This window comes from Rhipicephalus microplus, chromosome 6 (assembly GCF_043290135.1).
Source record: "Rhipicephalus microplus isolate Deutch F79 chromosome 6, USDA_Rmic, whole genome shotgun sequence".
Classification (NCBI taxonomy): domain Eukaryota; kingdom Metazoa; phylum Arthropoda; class Arachnida; order Ixodida; family Ixodidae; genus Rhipicephalus; species Rhipicephalus microplus.
In genome coordinates this window covers 176672867-176691247 of record NC_134705.1, presented here as the reverse complement: position 1 = coordinate 176691247, position 18381 = coordinate 176672867, and the positions used below count along the sequence as shown (strand labels likewise).

Genomic DNA, 18381 nt, shown 5'->3' with positions numbered 1-18381 from the left:
ATAATCCTATTGTTTGGTGTCTGCAAAGGTTCAATATTTTTCAACAGAAAATCCGATTCTGTGCTAGACATTCTATGGAACTTAAAATGGAGTTTAAAGCGCTAATTTTGTTTTGGGCGTTGAATGGGTAATTTTCTGCCTTGAAATTTCAGAAGGAAACTGGGTCATTAATAATGCAAGGAAGTATATTCAGACTGTCATATCAAACTATAGTCATATTAATTTTCCAAAGCTGAGTGATTTATTTCAAGCTATAACATATTTACTCGCGTAAATATGTGGTCGTATTACACTATGGCGTGTAGGCTGACTCTTTGTTAATGCGGGCTGGTATGATGACGTAATAAAATAATGCACGTGCAGCACTATGTTCCTGTCATGGTGGGGCCTGTCTGGGCCCACTTACGTTGACTTTAGCACTTGCACACTTTCTTCAATAAAAATTGGCCGCAAGGCCTACCCCATTCGACCTTTTTAACAGTTCCACGATATAAAGAATAAAAAAGTCACTGTTTCACCGCAAGACCGAAGGAATGAATGCGATTACAAGAAATTAAAATGCCACGCGAAAAATGACAAGCAACTTGAGTCTTGTAGCGTGCCTCTGAAAGACACAGAAGAACGCTCGAAAAGAAAGCTCAAGTGTATGCACAAGGAAAGCGTGCACTAAACACTGACACACGTCTTTGTGTTTAAGCAGCGCGCTGCAAATGTCAACTATGCAGGATCTGATTGTCTTATATATTTTCGCGACTCGTGGAAATGACCGGATTCACGGATTCCCGATAAAACCCTCCGAAGCTTCGCCCCAATCATCATTCGCGCTTTAAATATGCTGTGATTTTTTTCCTGATTTAGTTTTTGTGCTTTTTTAAATATAATGCAAACACTGGACTTAAGGCGTTAGTGGTGTCGGAACAGTAGCAACAGGAGCTGGACTGGTACCGGCAGCGTTGCAGCAGCAAAACAGGCCAGGCAGCTCCAGCTCGTACGTCGCGCAAAGCTATTGATGTGACTGTGAATTCAGCTTCACTACAACACATGCATATACGGTACATGACGGCAATGGTGACGGCAAAAATCTGCCGAGAGCGTCCGTGTAACTGTCATTGCAATAATAAATACCACCCACGCTGGCACTGCAGTGCCACGTTCGGCGCCCCTCTGTTGAAAGGAGGAAGAAGTTCCGGAAGAAGGCTTTATTGCAAGAAGAGGTGAACGAATATGCATAACAGCAGATACGTAGATAACAGTAGTCTCCGAGGAGTGTCACCCTTCGGAATTCGGGGCTGCAAAGCAAAACCGGAAAGCGTGCTCTCAGCAACTCGAGACACCAGTTTTATAATCTTAAACAAACAAATAATAAAAAGAGAGAGAGAGAGCTATATGACAGAAGGAGGTGAGGCAGGGCTGCTAGGTGCGGAACGAGCGTGAATCTGTACTCTGGGAAATTCGACTTAATGAATTCATAATATTAGCGAACACGCGCTACAGACTACACAGGGCGGAACGACACGGGACAACCGTTCTTTCGGTCTACTCTGCAGCGTGCGTTCGCGGTTTTGTAGATTCATCTGGTCAGTAAAAACTGGTCCAGCTAAATGTATAGGTGCAATTCAACCACTTCTGAGGATTTTGTTCAGAAATGCGACAAACGCGCAAACCTATAGTTGACAGTCAACGAAATGTACGCAGTTAAACACGAGTGCATCTTGCTCAGTTCTCACTTAATCCATTGGATACCTTTAATGCACATGGTTTCACTAGTTATAAATGTAACTTGCACATAAAGTGCAGTGATGTTAAGTTTGCTGATCGAATAAGCAAGCCGGGCAAATGTTACCTTCAATAGTCAAGTGCTCGTACACCTTCTATGAGAACTCGTGTGATCACAAGAGTTCATGCGCAGCATAGATGATTTTGTGTAAGGTCCTGCGGCACTTTGGACATAGGGTGCATTGGGTATGCGGTATAATTAGCGTGGAAGCTCTACTACTCTGTCTTGCAAGATCATTCATCGCGTTGCAATGGCATTGAGGTGCCAGCGGGCATGAATGGCAAGCGGTACCACGTTGGGGGGGGGGGGGGCGTCAAAACACGTCATTCGCTGCGGGAGAGGCGTTGCAGCTGCGCTCAATCGGAGCCTCGCCGCCGCGGTATCACGTGACCAGCCGCAATGAAACACCGTGGGCGTAGCCTATGCAAAACCAAGCCGAACATGCGTTTCGCTATAGGCTTAGAAGGAACCTCGGGCCAACTTCTTTGTTGAATGGAAAATGGTTGTGAACAAACTAGCCAAGTGCCGTTCAACACACGAGCGTACCTTGCGAGCGTAATCTGGGCACCGACACGAGCAGAACGAGACCAAGCAGGAGCACGGCCGTGATGATGGCGTAGCCGGCCACCTCCTGCACCGTCGGACACTTGTAGGACAGCGGGTCGCTCCAGTATGGCACGTGCTCCCGGTGCCTCTTCATCTCCAGCACGTAGTTTGTGTGCGCCGGCTCGCCGGGCGACAGTGACGTCTTCTTGCCGCCGGCGCTGGGCTTGGGAGACTCGGACGACTTGGGAGGCTTGTGCGCCTTCTTTCCCGCCGGATCGGAGTGCGACGTCAGCAGGGCGGGCGTCTGCGCTTCGCCAACTTGATCCGGTGGCATCTGGGCCGGTTTTTCCTTAGATGATCTCGCATGTGAGCGCTTCTTTTCTTCTGTGTGTGGCGCACTCGAGGGGCTGGGCTTTTTTGGGACCGAAGTCGTAGCCAGGGTTTCGGGTGCCTTGCTCTGCTCGGCGTCGTGGGCGAGGAGTGCGTTGATGGCCGCCATCTGTTGGCTGACCGACTGAGCTGCCGCCTCCGTGGATACTCCACCGACGTGACTGACCGCTGGTGCCATGGTCGCAGCCTTACCGCGTTCGTCCATCTCCTCGAAGAACTCGTGCTTGAACGTCTCTTCCGTCCTGAGAATACGTGGTGTGGTAGGAGGAGGCGCAGGCGGCACTGTCGCTGTGTCCGCTGGTGGAGGATGCTCTGTCTTTGCGGGTTTCCCGACTGACGGTTCTGTCGGTGGTGAGGCGATGACTTTTGTCTCGACCTTATCCTTGAAGGTCACCTCGCTCTTTTTCTTCTCCGGGCCATTCCAGTGTTCTTGGGACTGGATCGAGCTCCCGCGGCTTCTCGAACGAGGTTGGACGAGCCGTAAGATCAACGACGGCTCCTCCTTCGACCCTGCCGGAGAAGTCTCTCTTCCCGGACCTTTCGAGCGAATTGAGGCGCGCGACGACGAAGACCGCTCACGGCCTTGCTTAATGCGTATAGAAAAGTCCGGCGCATTGTTGAACCCGCAAGGCGAGGGCCCGCTGAAACCTGTCGTTGTAATCGCTTGTCCCGTACCGTGTTGCCCGTGCATTCCTTGAAACCTTATGGCCAAGGAAGGCGGTGGCGCGGGCATTCGCATGGGCGATCGCGAGCCCGATGGCGCAGGTGATCCTTGTTTATAACCGCCGGGACCGTACAAGTACTGGACTGACCAGTCCGTCTCTGCTGCCCCCGGTGGGCACTGTGTGCCAAGGACCGGAGGTGTCCTCTCCCGTGACCTAGTAGACTTGTGCAGGCGGGGTCCGTCCACCGCTGGTTGCCCCGGAGTCACGGAGGGAGACGGAGAGTACTTGATGACCCACCGTGGACCTCCTTCCTCCTCGAAGTACAGCTCGCGTGGAACAGGCGAAGCTTCTTGCGACGGTAGGCGCTCCCGCGATCGTTTACGGGAGCCATCGTGTGATCCGGCGTTGTGACGCTCTGGCGATCCTTTGCCGGCTAGTCCTATCAATTCACCGCTATGCTTGTTCTCGTCTCGCTTAAGGGCGCACTCTTTTGCCGCTAACCATTGCTGAAAACTGCTACCCTGGATGCCGCTCCCGACATCCTTGACTTTCGTTTCGTCCTGCTTCTCTCCGCTTCGCGAGGAAAACCAGTTAAAGATATTCGACAGTATGCTCCCTCCGGTAGAAGGCTTTGTCTCTACCGGTTTGTTTTTCTCGGTTGCCACGTCTTCTGAACTGCCTTGGCGGCGCCTAAACTCTGGTTTCGGTGGCATCGGAGGGTAGCCAGAACGCTGAGGGGGATTCACGGGAGGCAGCGGAAGCACCGGTGGGGGCAGCGGGGGCGGTAGAACCGGTTGCGGAGACGGAAAGCCGGCGGACGATCTTCTACGCGGTGACGACTTCTTGCGAGGTTTGGGCTCATCGCTACACCAGGATCTGCACAGGTCGCACACTGAATCGCAGCAACTTTTCTTTGTCCCAACCGCTTTCTCGGTAGCGGGTTGGGGTTCGGCCCCTCCAAAAATGTTGCACATAGACTGCCACCACGAGGCCGGTGGGTCTTCGCTTATGGTCTCGACAGACGTTTTCTTATGGGCTCTGGAAGGCTTCGCGCTGGGAAATTGTCCGGCGGAATGAGCGCGCTTCTCTTTTGTTGATGAAGGAGCCAACGAAGACGCAGCCGTGTCGTACGAAGTGGAACGATGCATCTCCGTGCGAGACCAACGCCTCTGGGTTCTGCGGGCTCCCGGGAAACCAACTCGTATCTTTGCCAAGAGAGGGCTGTCTGTGTCCGTGTGAGCTTCGTCGACGCTGCGCTCCTCAGGCTGACGTTTCTGCCGGCTTTTGTCTGTCGTTGGACTCGACCTACCACTGCATTTGGGACTCGAACGTGGACTGGGCGCTCTCTTCTCAGATTTACGTTGTGGAGACCCACCGCGGCTGTGATTTTCGCTCATGCCGCTTTCGTTGTCCGCGTAATATACCTTTCGAACTGGACTTCCGCGTGGACTAGACTCGGTAGACTTGTTTTTGTGCAGCTTCATGGTGAAAGCAGGACGAGTTGGTTCCTTCTCGGGACTGCCACGCGGGCTAGGCTCGACAGAAGGCTTCTTCTGATGCGTCTCGGGTGAGAACCTGCTGCACAAGGGCACCTTGGCAGGACTTCCGCGTGGACTAGGCTGCCTTCGACGACTTTTCGACAAGAATTCATGAGCTGCGGCTTCTCGGCTGGGACTGCCATGTGGGCTAGACTTTCTTCGATGAGCCTCCGCCGATAATTCGTGAGGCACGCCTTCATTGCTCGGACTGCCTCGCGGAATAGACTGTCTTCGATAACTCTCCAACGAGAACTCACGAAACACCGCTTCGCGACTGGCACTGCCGCGTTGGCTGGACTGATAATGCTTCTTCTTGCGCGTAGCCCACGTGAAGTCAGTGCGTTTGGTGTCGCTACCGAGACTGCCGCGCGAACCAGATTGATCTGGCTTCTTTCGCGTGGCCCATATGAAGCCGGAATGCCTGGCATTGCTGTAGGGCTTACTTCGAGAACTAATCTTCGCGGATCTTTCACGGCGCGTGGCCCACGCGAATCCAGAAGGCGTAGGGGCTTCACTACTGCACACTCCTAGGGTCGGGATCTTCTCGCTTCCTTCCGAATATTTGTCTTTCGACAAAGCCTGACTCGCTGAGCTCCCTGCCGTCTGTGAATCGGTGGAACTAACCGGGCGCACTCCCTGGGGCACCTTCAGCTGAACACCCTTTCTGGGCTTGCTCGTTCGCGACCACGAGAACCAACTCTGAGGCTCGCTCTCGAATTCTTCGGTACTGGACTCGTCTTCCGCCTTCGCCACGAATATCTTGCGCAGTCTTCGGTCTCCGCGTTTCGCCGGTGTATCTATCCTCTTCCTCGGTGCCTTCTTTTTCTGGTTCTTCTTTTCATTTCTCTTTTTCATCGCGTTTCCTTCGCGCCTCGCGTCTTGTTCTTTGATAGCCTTCTCGATTTCCACCATCTGCTCCTGGACTCGCTTTTCCAACTTCGCCACAGGATCATCCTCACTGGCTGATCCCGGTGACGAAGCAGCATGAGCACTCGGTGATGGAGGGCTGACAGCTGCTGTAGTCTCGTTCGTTCGAGGCTGCTTGTCATTTAAGGGCATGAAAACGGGGCTGAGCTCGTTCTCTGAGTTCATCATGTACCCTACCGTGAAAGTGCTGCCCACTGACGGCGGGGGAAGCGGGGAACGGACGCTGCGACTGTGTCTTCGCTTGCGGTGACAGCAATGATGGTCGCACTCCTTGGATTCAGCTCCTTCGCACTCCTTCACTCGCACTCCTTCAGAGCTTTTCTCAGGTCGAGAGGAGGCACCTCTGAAGAAGGAAGACAGGGGACAAGAGGCAACACGATCTGAAGAACTTCGCGCAGGAGCAGCTAGAGTAGAAGCCGGCGGCTGCGGGGCTGGCAATGGTGCGACTGCCTGTAACTGTCCGTAATACGTCATCTGAGCAGCAGCTGAAGGTGTCACCTGGGCCATTTGCTGAGCCAGAAAGGGAGCGGCTACTGGAACTGGCACTGATGGCGTTGCTCCTACGTCTGGACGGAAGTTTGTCATATAAGGCGGACAGACAAAGTTTTGATTTATGTAGCCGGTATGTGGAGACGGCGGGCTGCCAGAGCTCGGTGAAAAGGAAGAAGGTTGGTCCGGGCTTCTTGCGAAGTCCGGCGGTTGTGCGTTTCCCCCCGGCACGCAGGTTTGCTGAACCATCTCTGTATGGGTCCTCACGCGTGTGTAGCTGGCGCTTATCATTTCGCTATTACTGTCGTCTACGTCCACGTGCGTTTTCACCCTAGGCGTTATGATTTTGGGCCGCCCCGCGTTGGATGTCGCTGTCTCGGCGCGGCTAATACCACCACGCTCCTCAGTCTGCACCGTCTTTGTAGACGTAATCTTCTCTTCTGGTGGTAGTTTCTTGAGAACTCTCGGAGATCGTACTGTGGGTGCGCGTGGCTCTTTGAGGTTCTCGTGACTCTCAAATGTGCTCACGCTGTCTTCGAGAAAGACTGCCTTCTTCCTTTTCACGTGGTACTCCTGATATGGCGTCCACCAGCTTCGTCCATCGATGGTTGGAGAAGGCGCAGGCATGGTGCTCGTGAACGGGGGAGGCATGGGCTGCTCCAAAGGCTCGAACGCCGGATTTTCGTAACCGCCGTGCCATGAGTTAACCGTACTGGGAGCATATGTGTTTCCCCAGTGCGTATCCTGTAGACCTGGTGGGGAGTAGGACCTTTGTTGCAAGACACGCGTCGTCATACGACCAGGAGACACGCTTCGCCTTGCGCGTGAAGTCGAGCGTGGTCCGTAAGCTTGGCCCACTCCTATGTCTTGTTGCATCGAGATTGTTGCTCTCGGTACTGCGCACGGAACGTCCTGTTGGGGGTAGGCGCCGTCCCCGCGACGCACCTTCCTCGTAGCACCCGCTGTAGAAAGCCTCATCCTGCCATACGGAACCTGCCAGTGCGCGAATTCAGGCGACCTGCGACGAACCAACGGGGTCATCCGATGAATTCCGCCATTGGCTGGTGCGACGATGGCTTGCGCACCCGGTGTTCTCGGGTAAGGCACGCGCAGCAAGGGCTTGAGAGGTTTGAATTTGGCCTGAAATGCACCGAGTTCTCGGTACGTGGGAGGCTCACAATACTGTTCATAAGGAAGCCACCCTTCGGCACCAGCCTGCTGGCCGTACTGTCCGTAGTACGGTGGTCGCATGGCTAGCTCCGCGCTTCCTGTGCGTCGTGCAGTCATCGAACTGTGCAAACCCAATGGATATTGCTGGTCTTGGAGGGGATCACATCTATCTTCATTTAAATTCAGTTGATTACCTGTTACAACCGAAGGATCGCATTCCTTCCTTCCGATGTCGGGGCCAAAATAATCACCGGTGTCTCGTAACATCATATCGGCCGCTGGAATTTTGAAAACGCTTGTATGTTCTGTGGTTGTTCCAGGCACCACGCTTAACTGGGCCTCTTGGTTAAACTTAAGACCGTTTGTTTCCAACGAGCTGCTGGACGAAACACTCAAGGTACCAAGCCTCGATGTACCATACATGGACAATGGTGACTGAGGTTCGCTGGAGTTGTGTGCCGTGTCGTAGGCAGTTTGAAAGTCTATCATTGATCGGGCAGATGGGAATGTCGTGGCACTTGGTCCTTTGTGTCCCTGAAAGTCTACGGAAGGAAGGTTTTCTGCGACGTCTGGAACCCACTGTGGCACTGAAATATCATCTACAAAGCGGACTGAGCATGGTCTGTCTCGTGGTGGCTCAAGTGAGGCGCCTACCGAATTTTGCTCGTTTATAAGTCTTTCTTCGTAAAAACTACCTATAGGCTGACCAGGTTGATTAGAACTGTTGTACGTGGCGGGGTTGGAATTTTCGAATGTGCTCGATCCTTCGACGGAGCTGAACAGCACTCTGGAGGGAGTAACCTGTAGTGTCTGCAGTGCCCTTTTACGCGTTACTCCGTCAACATTGACATCTGTCGTACTGTCTTCTTCGTCGATAACGGACAGTGCTGGGCGCTTTGTGTTGTAGAGCCTTTCGGTAGAAACGTCGAGATTTCGCATGCCGGTAACACCTATTTTTGCATCTTGATCATTGCCAAAAACGCATCTGCTGCTCTGTTTATATTCATTTTCTGTGAGCTCTTGTCCCAGGAAGCCTTCCATGATTTGTGACGGAAGCCCTTCGACCAATCTGCTGGAACGCGCCGTAGAACGGCTGACATGAGTGATCGGAAGAAATTCCTCGGATATCCTTTCAGCCACACCAGTCACAGTTCCCGATGATTGACCATCAGAGACACGAAATCTTTCTCTCGAAGGACTCAGGTTTTTCACGCCTCTGTCGGCAAGGACAGTTGTCGCTGAACGACGAGACTCCGCTTCAGCCTCGCGACCTGGCATGTGACAGTCACGGCCACGTAGGTCCTTCGATGACATATTTAGATCAAGTAGCCTGCTTTTTGAACTTTTAATTTCTGCACGCTTGTCCAGCGACTGGCTGGACGCTACAGCACTGTGATCTTTGTCTGTGAGCCCAATAGTTGTCGCAGAAAAACCGAACTCGGTCAGCCGTTTCGTGGGAGGAAGGTGCACGCGGGATGAATGGCTAGTGCTGGGACGCTTGTTCAGCGATGGGCTAGACGCTATGACACGACGATCTGCGTCCGTGAGACCGATGGTTGTCGCTGAAAATCCGAATTCGGATAAACGTTTTGTAGGACACAGTTGGACGCGCGACAAGCGACTAGCACTGGGACGCTTGTTGAGGGACTGCCTCGACGCGACAGCCCCACCGCCTATGTCTGTGATTCCGAAAGTTGTCGCGGAAAAGCCGAACTCGGACAGTTGGTTCGTGGGACGTAGGTGGACGCGCGACGAGGTTGTACTTGAAGCACGCACAGGTGGTAGGTCTCGGCGATCATTTTCGGTAAGGCCCACCATCGTAGCAGAAAACAAAAACTCTTCCCTCAACTCTGACTTCGCCCTTCGTATCCTCTCCAGATTCTCGGTGGATGCTACGCACTGCACCACATTGGATCCTCTCAGTGCACGATGAGTGCAAGACGCCATTGCAGTGTCGCTCGGTTCCTCAAACTCGTCAGCTGATAACTCAGGCTGAAAAGGGCCTCCGGACCGGTTGTCTCCGAAGCCGCACAGACTCGATAAATCACCATCTTCGGCACTTCGCACAGAACTCGTCACCTTGGTGGTAGATCCAAGGACGGGAATGTTATTCGCTACCGGGACAACGGCAGCGCGAAAAGTCTCCCGACCAGTGATGTTTTCACGTTCAACTTGGATCTGTAATGGGAGTGCTGGTTCATATGGATTACCCTTGGGCCCCAGGGGCTCTTTGGGTGCCGAAAGGTCTTTGGGGGCGGAAACAGTCTTTGGTGTAGGAACTTCCTTCGCCACCGGAAAGTCCTTGTGTGCTGGATGGTTTTTGTGTGCGGGAACGCCCATCAGTGGGGAAGAGTCCTTGTGAGCTTGAAGGTCCTTGGGTGCAGAAACTTCCTTCAACGCGGGAAGGTCCTTGTTTGCTGGGAGATTCTTGGATGTGGCAACCCCTTTTGGTGGGGAAGGTTCCTTGTGTGCTTGAAGGTTCTTGGGTGCAGAGATCTCCTTTGATGTGGGAAGGTCCCTGTGGGCTGGAAGGTCCTTGGATGTGGGAAGCTCCTGCAGTGCGGAAGGGTCCTTGTGAGCTTGAAGGTCCTTGGGTTCAGAAACTTTCTCTGACGCGGGAAAGCCCTTGTTTGCCGGGAGATTCTTGGATGCGGCAACCTCTTTTGGTGGGGAAGGTTGCTTGTGTGCTTGAAGGTTCTTGGGCACAGAGACCTCCTTCGACGCGGGAAGATCTTTGTGGGCTGGAAGGTCCTTGGATGCGGGAAGCTCCATTGGTGGAGAAGGATCCTTGTGAGCTTGAAGGTCTTTGGGCGCAGGAACTTCCTTCGACGTGATAAAGTCCTTGTGTGGTGGAAGATTCTTGGATGTGGGAACCTCCTTTAGTGGCTGAGGTTCCTTGTGTGCTTTAAGGTCCTTCGGTGCAAGAACCTCCTTCACTGCGGGAAGGTCTTTAGGTGCGGGAATCTCCTTCGATGGGGGAAGGTCCTTGGGTGTGGAAACCTTTTTGGGTACGGGAAAGTCAATTTGTGCCGAAAGGTCCTTGTGTGAGATGCGGTCCTTGGGGACAGGAACCTCCTTGGCTGCCGGAAGCTCTTCGGTTGTGGATTTCTGACTTTTTGTTTTCGCTTTGCTTTGTTCAGTCGTCGCCGCAGCCTCGACGCTCGGTAAAAGCTTACTGTGTGGTGGATAGTACGGGTCCTCGTCGGGTGTTACCACGGGGTCCTTCACGTGATGCATGGTAGGGACGGCGGCGATCTTGAAGTCGTGAACGAGGTCCGTCTTGCTGGACGCCGGGGTGATGACGTGTCCTTCCAGATGGATACTGTCACGACTCCTGGAGGGAGCCACATGTATCTTGAAGTCCTCCTTGCCATCGGCGGACTTGCCTCCAGACGCCTTCACGCGAATGCTTACGTCACCGTACGAGTCCTCGGGATTGAGGATGATGACGGAAGAGCCCGAGTGTTGGGACTCCGCCGTCGTAGCGTTAGTGGCCGCCATAGTGGACTGTCTAGTCGTGGAAGCCAGCACGTTGATCCTGGAATGAACCGCTTTGGCAACCACCACAGCGGCTCTTTCTCTAGCGTTGCCTTGATCACGTGATGCGCCGGTCATCGCAGCGGTCGAGCCTTTGGTTATCTCCGCGTTCTCAACCGGACCGTCGGCGGCGATGGCAGCGTTCTCCGTCTTGCTAGAAGCCCAGTCCACCTTCACGCCCGTGGAAGACGCCTTCGTGGTCACCAGACGCCTTTCGAATGACCAGTGATCGGTAACTGCCGCTGCAGGACGAACGGTCGTGTACTTGTGGAACTGTCCGCGAGGAAAGTCATTTGCTTCCTCGATCTGGATCACAGTAGATCGAACGGAGTGAGCTGACGATGATTTCGTGGCTGCGATGTCCCCGTCTCGGCTGGCCTGCATTGATGTGTTAATACTTGATCATCGCTTCACAGAAAGAGGGCAATATTCCTTCACAGAAAGTTACAAGAACCGCATAATAGAAAATCTTACCGGCAATTTCTGCAACATATATGCCTTACCGGGAATTCATACGACCGATATGCAATAACAAACTAAACAAAGAATGAAGAGTCCATGGGTCCAACTTTTCCTGTGTATTATAATTATAATACCTGGAGTCATACGGGCCAAAACCACGATTCGGTTGCTACGCACGCTGTTGTGGAGGACTCCGGAAATTTCTACCGTCTGGTATTCTTTAACGCTCACTGACATCACATGATACTCGAGTTTCCTCTATCGAAATGTGGCCGCCGCAGCTGAGATCGAACCCGCAACCTTCGCGTCATTCTCTGCTTTTCACACAAACAGTACGCAAAGCATAGAATGCGTGAGACTTTGACAGCGGGATCAGGATGAGACTTGGACAGCAGGAGCGTTGGGTGGCCTCTTCTGAGGTCACATATTGTGCTGTACGGTGCTGGATATTTCGAATGCTAGCAACCTTGCTGCAGTAAGGAAGTCACTGTTTAGGATTTTATCGGCCGAACATGCAATTATGAAGGCCGTTGCAATGCGTCGTTTATTCCCCGCAGCTCGCCGGAAGAGTGCAAAAGGATATCTCGACAAAATTGTGATGCGATGTAGAAGGAACCCAAAAATGACAGGAAGGGGCAGATATAACTGCAAGATGTTTCAGCGCGCGAACAAAGGAAAAAGGACAGGGTAGACGTTTGTTCGCGCGCTGAAACATCTTGCAGATATGACGACGCACCAACTAGCCCAAGCTTCCACTCTTGTGGGCAGATATAAGCTCGCGATGAAAAGCTCTTAGGTTGTATCCGGCTACAGTTCATACCATAAGCTCCAAGATTGGAGGAAGCGTGCAGTGTGTTGCCTTATCTTGGAGGATAAGCTTATAGTCCCTTGTCGAATGCTCACCGCGTAAGCGCCGTCTTGCGGTGCCACTGGTGTTTCTTCCGGGAGACCTATGTCGGCAGCACCAGCAAGTGGGGCTCCGACCATCGGGACTCCGTCGAAGCTGAGATCGGAGCAGGCGTAATTCGAGATTTCTGGCCCGTCTGCAAACAGGGAAGGGGGTGTCGAAATGGAGTGTGCTTGCTAAAGCGTAGCTCACTTAGTAAAGCCCTCTTGGAATACAAACGTAAAAAAAAGCTTCAGCCCTGTGTTTTGTCACATGATATGAACTTCATTAAGATGGTGCTGACCACTCACGACAGTCTCATCGGTAATAAAGATGTACAAAATAAGTGGCGCCGGCGAGGACTTTTCACGCGTTACTACATTTGCTAACATCAAGAGTAAAGCCGTGAATAAAATAAACTGCCGAGAAACGAACATGAATAAGATGTACCTAAGTGGGCTTCGAGATATAAGGCGCACCGCCTCATCATCTTGCCCCTTCCTCTGCTCTGCTTGACTTAACATCAAAGAAGATGCCATGTCCGCCCCACATATTTACTCAGGCGGACATGTCTCGTCTCTGTTTAAAACCCGGACTTATGGTTACGTAAACATTTTACGCTAATGGCAGCCGAGGACACGTGATGCTGCATCTCAAGAACTGAGGCCGAATTCACAATACTTCTCTGTCGTAAGTAATGTATCTCATTGGTCCGCAGGCTTCGCTAATGAGATGTTCAGCATCGCGATTGGTTAAAAGCTTCCCTTGAAAGCATTTTTAAGGTAAGGCGTTTTTACGAATATTTCCCGCATTGACCCGGGAAACCGGGAATTGCAAGTAGCGTGGCGTCTTTTTTTTTTTTGCGTTCATTGCGAGGTTTGTTTCAAAACCGGCAGGCATAGGAGGGAGCCGCTCTGGTGAAACTGCATCATCACCATCACCAGCCTGACCACGCCCGTTTCAGAACAAATGCCTCTCCCGTGTTACGTCAGTCAACTCGGTCCTATGCGTTCTGCGGCCTTTTTCTTCCCGCTGATTCCTGAATGCCCATCTAACTTCCTGCCTTCTCCTCACGCGCTTACCTTGTCTGGGAATCCACTCTATTACTCTTAATGACCATCGCTTATATTGCCTTCCATTCTCTCTACATGCTTTGTGGGTTCAGCTTGGCTTTCCATGAGTACTTCGCGCACTCTTAAGCCCCAACCACAAGTACGCGTCACAACGCGTCAGCGCGCACCGTGTAGACTCGGTGTCGCGTCACATTCCTATCGAGGCAAAGGGTGCGCATAGAGAGAGAGTGAATTAGAGTTACTGTATATGCTACGTTTAGGTAGCATATACAGTACAACTTATATATAACATATACAACTCTGATACCTAAACGTAGCACATACAGGATCTGAGAAGGGCTAGAGTGCCCACCTGCACCACCAATGTATCGCAGGTAGGTAGCATATACAATAACTCTATGGGGCATGCCTATAGGCGTTGACGCGCTGAAAATACGGACATTTAGTAAACGCTACCGCGCTTAGAGTGATACGCTCTGACGCGCTTTGAAACGCGTACAACGCGTCAGCGCGTACGTGCACTGGTTAGGGCCCCGTGTGTTGCACGTTGCGTTCGAGATACGGCAAGAGTGGTGCACTACACTCGCATCGTTTTTCCGCACTATGCGAATGCTCACCAGGCCCGGGGTCCGGCTGAGCGAGTAGCTCCGCTTCATCGTGCAGCTGTAGGTCCGTTCTCACTCTGAACGACACCTGGCGTCGGATGGACACCTCGCTGGCTACGGCCTGCTGGTCCTGGCGTTCGCCGCCTGCGTTAGGAGAGCAGCATGTGGAACAGATCTCTCGCGTGTCGAAAGACGTAATCCTATACTTTAAAAAGAGTAAAATAAAAGGGAGTGAATAGAAACTTCAAGATACAGAAATCAGCTTTCCTAGTTGGAAATCACAAGATAGCTAGGCATGAGCGCAAAGGGAATTTCTGTGGTTATGATAGAATTTCTCTGTAGTTACTATAAACTCCTGACCTGTCACGGACTTTTCCTGACGGAACAACAAGGTGCGTTTTGTTGCGCGTGTCCTTACGACATATAGAGAGCATGTACCGAAACAGATTTCTTCTGTACCGAAGGAAAATGTGTCGGCACGACAGACACAGAAGTGCCACAACAGCACTGTCCCTGATGTAACTCGAACAATCTGATTTACCTCTATAAAAACCAGTTGACGCAACAGGCACCACACAAAGCCTCGCGATAGGGTAACTGCATGTCATGTCCCCAAATACGACAAGATGTCGTATGTCCATGTCGCTGTATTCTGCATTACCTTTGAAATGCATTTGGTTTAAACGAGGCTTCTTCAAGTATCACCTCAAAGGCGTACTGGTAGATATGAAGAAACTAGGGGCTGTAGATACGGGCGTCTCTGTAGGAAAATGTTCCTTACTCTACAGAAAATATTAATGAAGCTTTTGGTCTCTTAATCTTCACATCAGTAAACCAAGAGTGTGTCAATGTCCAACTCTCAGGGACACCGAGTCACCTGGTAATTTATAGCGGATGTAGTTCAACGCTATCTCACTACGACCAACGCTATGGCAGCTTCACGCGGTTCGCTGTTGCAGCAACTCACACTGATCCTCGGCCATGGCAGCGGTCTAGCTCAGCCTCCTTGCTGATGCTGATGCTGATGACCTAAGATGGATGGCGCTCACCCACAGAGGGGGATGGGCCGAGAACCGGGCGGTAGGATGCTTAAATTAAACTAAAATGAAATTAAAGCCAATCTGAAAAATTAGTTTAGAGATAATACTGCCAATAAACAAAAAATGTTTGCTGAGCAAGTGGTCAAACCATCGATTGTTCCTGACAGACATCGCTACGAATTATAAACTAAAAATCTGAAAATGTTAGGGTTCACTACCATGGTAATGTTTTAGTTTTAGCCTTGCTTTCCTGCTTGTTTGCAGCTTGCAACGTGGCACATACCCGCTGCCGAAACCTGGCCATAAATATGGCGGTGAAACTTAGGAGACATTAAAAAGACATTTTGATATTGCAGTGGATCTGACGGAACCCTGCAATATAAATCTATACGTACAGTGAAGTTTAATTGTTTTTCTTTTAAAAACAATGGTACGCACCTACTATGAAGTATTAGACGAAATTGAGAAATTTTGAAAGGTCATTCGAGAATGTCAGATTTGACGTGGGAGACGCCCGCTACGCGCTAAGCGCGTCCTGCAGGACTGAAATAAAGTTTTTTCATTCATTCAAAAATAAAATAAATTGGTAATGATACGTATTACAATAAGACAAGAAGTACGCTTTTAAGATCGTATTTCAGACTGTCGCAAAAACCTGATCAAGACAACTTAGAAGAAGTTAGTAATGTTTTACTGAATTTTAATAACTAAAATTTCTGAAGGCGACATTAATATATGGTACTCGTTTAGTATTCTTAATTAAGTTACACACGGCATCAAAGACATCCCTGTGGCAGTATCCCAAACCTGAGGCGCCGAAGCTGAATACATTTTTTTTCAGTTAAGGATAGGCCTGTTTTTAAAAGGGGACTAATGAGAATCAGAGTTTTAATATTTGAATATCGGCGACATGACAAGAACTAGTGAGCGATGTTTTCTGATCCTCCGTAGAGTTGACACAGGGGTGACATCGTCAGACCAGCCCTACGTAGGTTTAGGTTTATTAAGGGGACGCAGCATCAAAATCTCGTGATCGTCACTTCTGATTGTCGAGAATGGCTCCAGTGAGCCTTCCCTGGGAAGTTTAGGTGCTTTTACTCCGTCCATATCGTTACTCATTCCATCCAATCTGTGTGAATTGCTAATTTTCTATATCTTGCTGCAGTGAAGTATCCTACCACTAAAAGAACCTGAATCATTGGAAGATCTAGCGATGTGCGGGCTAAAGCATCGTCCATTTCATTTAATTTTAACCCACGTGACCTGCGACCCACACTAATTTTAGGTGCCTCAGCTGAAGTAGAACTACAAAGACCATAATGTCTTGAGGGCACGCGAGTTATGGTGAAGCTGGAAAGAATGGGCGTTGATTGATTGATTGATTGATTGATTGATTGATTGATTGATTGATTGATTGATTGATTGATCGATCGATCGATCGACTTGTGTAACGGAACAGTGTAACGGAACAGTGTAACGGAACAGTGTAATTGATATAGATATGTGGGGTTTAACGTCCCAAATCTATATACCATATGATTACGAGAGATGCCGTAATGGAGGGCTCCGGATATTTCGACCACCTGGGATTCTTTAACGTGCACCCAAATCTGAGTACACGGGCCTACAACATTTCCGCCTTCATCGGAAATGGAAGGACTGGGCGTATCGAAAGCGAATATGTTATAACTATCGCCCGGCTCTCGTTCGTCAGAAGTTTTCGCAGTGTCATGACGACAGCCATGAGCTCAGCTTCGAAAACTGGAAGTAAGATCGGGTAGCCTCACGGCGAATTTCGCTTCACAGCTCCGTCCTTTACCCAATGCTCAAGTGAGCCTGCCCCGACGTGTCTTTCTGGTCATCTATTTCCTCGCCCATTGCGCACAACATCCCTCATACTGCCACTGCTGTGGAGTGCATCGCTGCACCTGGCAGTGTCCAAACCCACCGGCTACCCTCTCATTCCTTCACCCTCAAATGCCTACTAGGAGGTGTGACCGCAAGAACGGGTTTTAATATTTAGTAATAAATGTTATTTTCTTTTTTTTTTCTCACAGTACAGGCCAGATCAAAAGAGGCAGAGTCGGCTGATCCAGTGGGCAGGAGATCTGGTGCGAGTTAATGCGACCCCGAACTAAGCGCTCCCCTTTACGACGAAGATCGCGTATCCTTCCATCTTACATGTCTTCATCGTGTGTTACCGAAGTTTCCGCCTCCATCGAACATGCAGCTGCCGAAACCGGGATTCGATCCCGCGACCTGCGGGTCAGCAGCCGAGTGCCTTAGCCACTAGACCACCGCAGCGGGGCGCGTTATTTCTTGTATGAATCAATATAATTTAAAAAATCGTATTTCATACACCGAATCTGGCCAAGATTTAAAGGAATGGGAAGGGAAGGGGGGATCAAATACTCTTTTTGTATGGTCGTGTTTGTATTTGTATGCGTGTATGTATACGTACCCATGTAAAATGGAAATGGGGGTATACGGGTAACTGCCTTTCACCCCCTTCCCACACCTGGTACGCCTTTGAGCAGCAGCGAAGACGAAAAGTGGTGGCGCACGTATCGACATGATGCCTGCGCCGACGTGTTGTTCTTGTTCACCCATTAACTGTGGTGCATGCGCCGACATCTCGGAGGCGGTTATCGCATGCAGAAACTCTTGCGCTTGGCGGTATGACGACGGCCAATCTAATGACACAGCTACAACCTTGAATCCAACAATAGGTTCGTGGAGAGTGGCAGACCTGATTGTGCGTACCACAGCAGGGATCGCATGACCATATGCTTTCACATGGTTCCCCCTCAGGAGAGGGGGGTGGAGGTTTGTCCCAACGCCGACGAAATTTCAAGGCCGAAAGGCTGCCGCAGTGACGTCAGAGGGTGGGGGCCCAGTTACGCCGCGAACGCGGCGGAAAGCCTGTGTTTCGTTCACGTTTTAGGAGAACCAACGCTCACGCTCTCGCAGCTGCTGCGGCTAGATTGGGCCGAATAAAATAGTTGAAAAAAAAGTCTTACTCAACATGCTCAGTTGGGGAACTGGGCCCGCAACCTCTGACGTCATTGTGGCAGCCTTTCGGCCTTGAAATTTAGTCAGCGTTGTTTGTCCTCGAAGGTTTGCCCCCCTCCTCCTTCATGTCAATGTATGGAGCTGACTTTCTGCCCCTTTCTTGTGCGACTACAGGGTGGTCGCCCCCGTTCCCTTCTTGTGCGCAAGCATATATATGCGCATGACGTCACTAATGAAAGCATTGATAAGTGATGCTTCGTTAAA

At 51.0% G+C, this 18381-nt stretch overlaps 1 protein-coding gene across 1 annotated transcript; it reads right to left on the bottom strand.

Moving 5' to 3' along the window:
- Nucleotides 1-1186: 1186 nt before the first annotated feature.
- On the bottom strand, nt 1187-15048 carry LOC142766084 (uncharacterized). The gene is made up of 5 exons (XM_075867922.1): nt 15033-15048; nt 14078-14209; nt 12405-12544; nt 2324-11417; nt 1187-1289 (listed from the first exon to the last, which is right to left on the bottom strand). Exons 1-5 carry the CDS (start codon nt 15046-15048, stop codon nt 1270-1272), a joined length of 9402 nt encoding a protein of 3133 aa, XP_075724037.1. The 3' UTR covers nt 1187-1269.
- Nucleotides 15049-18381: the final 3333 nt, after the last annotated feature.

Excerpts from the sequence above, each read along its gene's own strand:
- LOC142766084 (XM_075867922.1), bottom strand. Across the intron at positions 12,545-14,077 it reads TCAGCCGGACCCCGGGCCTG|ACGGGCCAGAAATCTCGAAT; the intron begins GTGAGCATTCGC and ends CCCTGTTTGCAG. Across the intron at positions 1,290-2,323 it reads GCCCAGATTACGCTCGCAAG|CCCCGAATTCCGAAGGGTGA; the intron begins GTACGCTCGTGT and ends TTTGCTTTGCAG.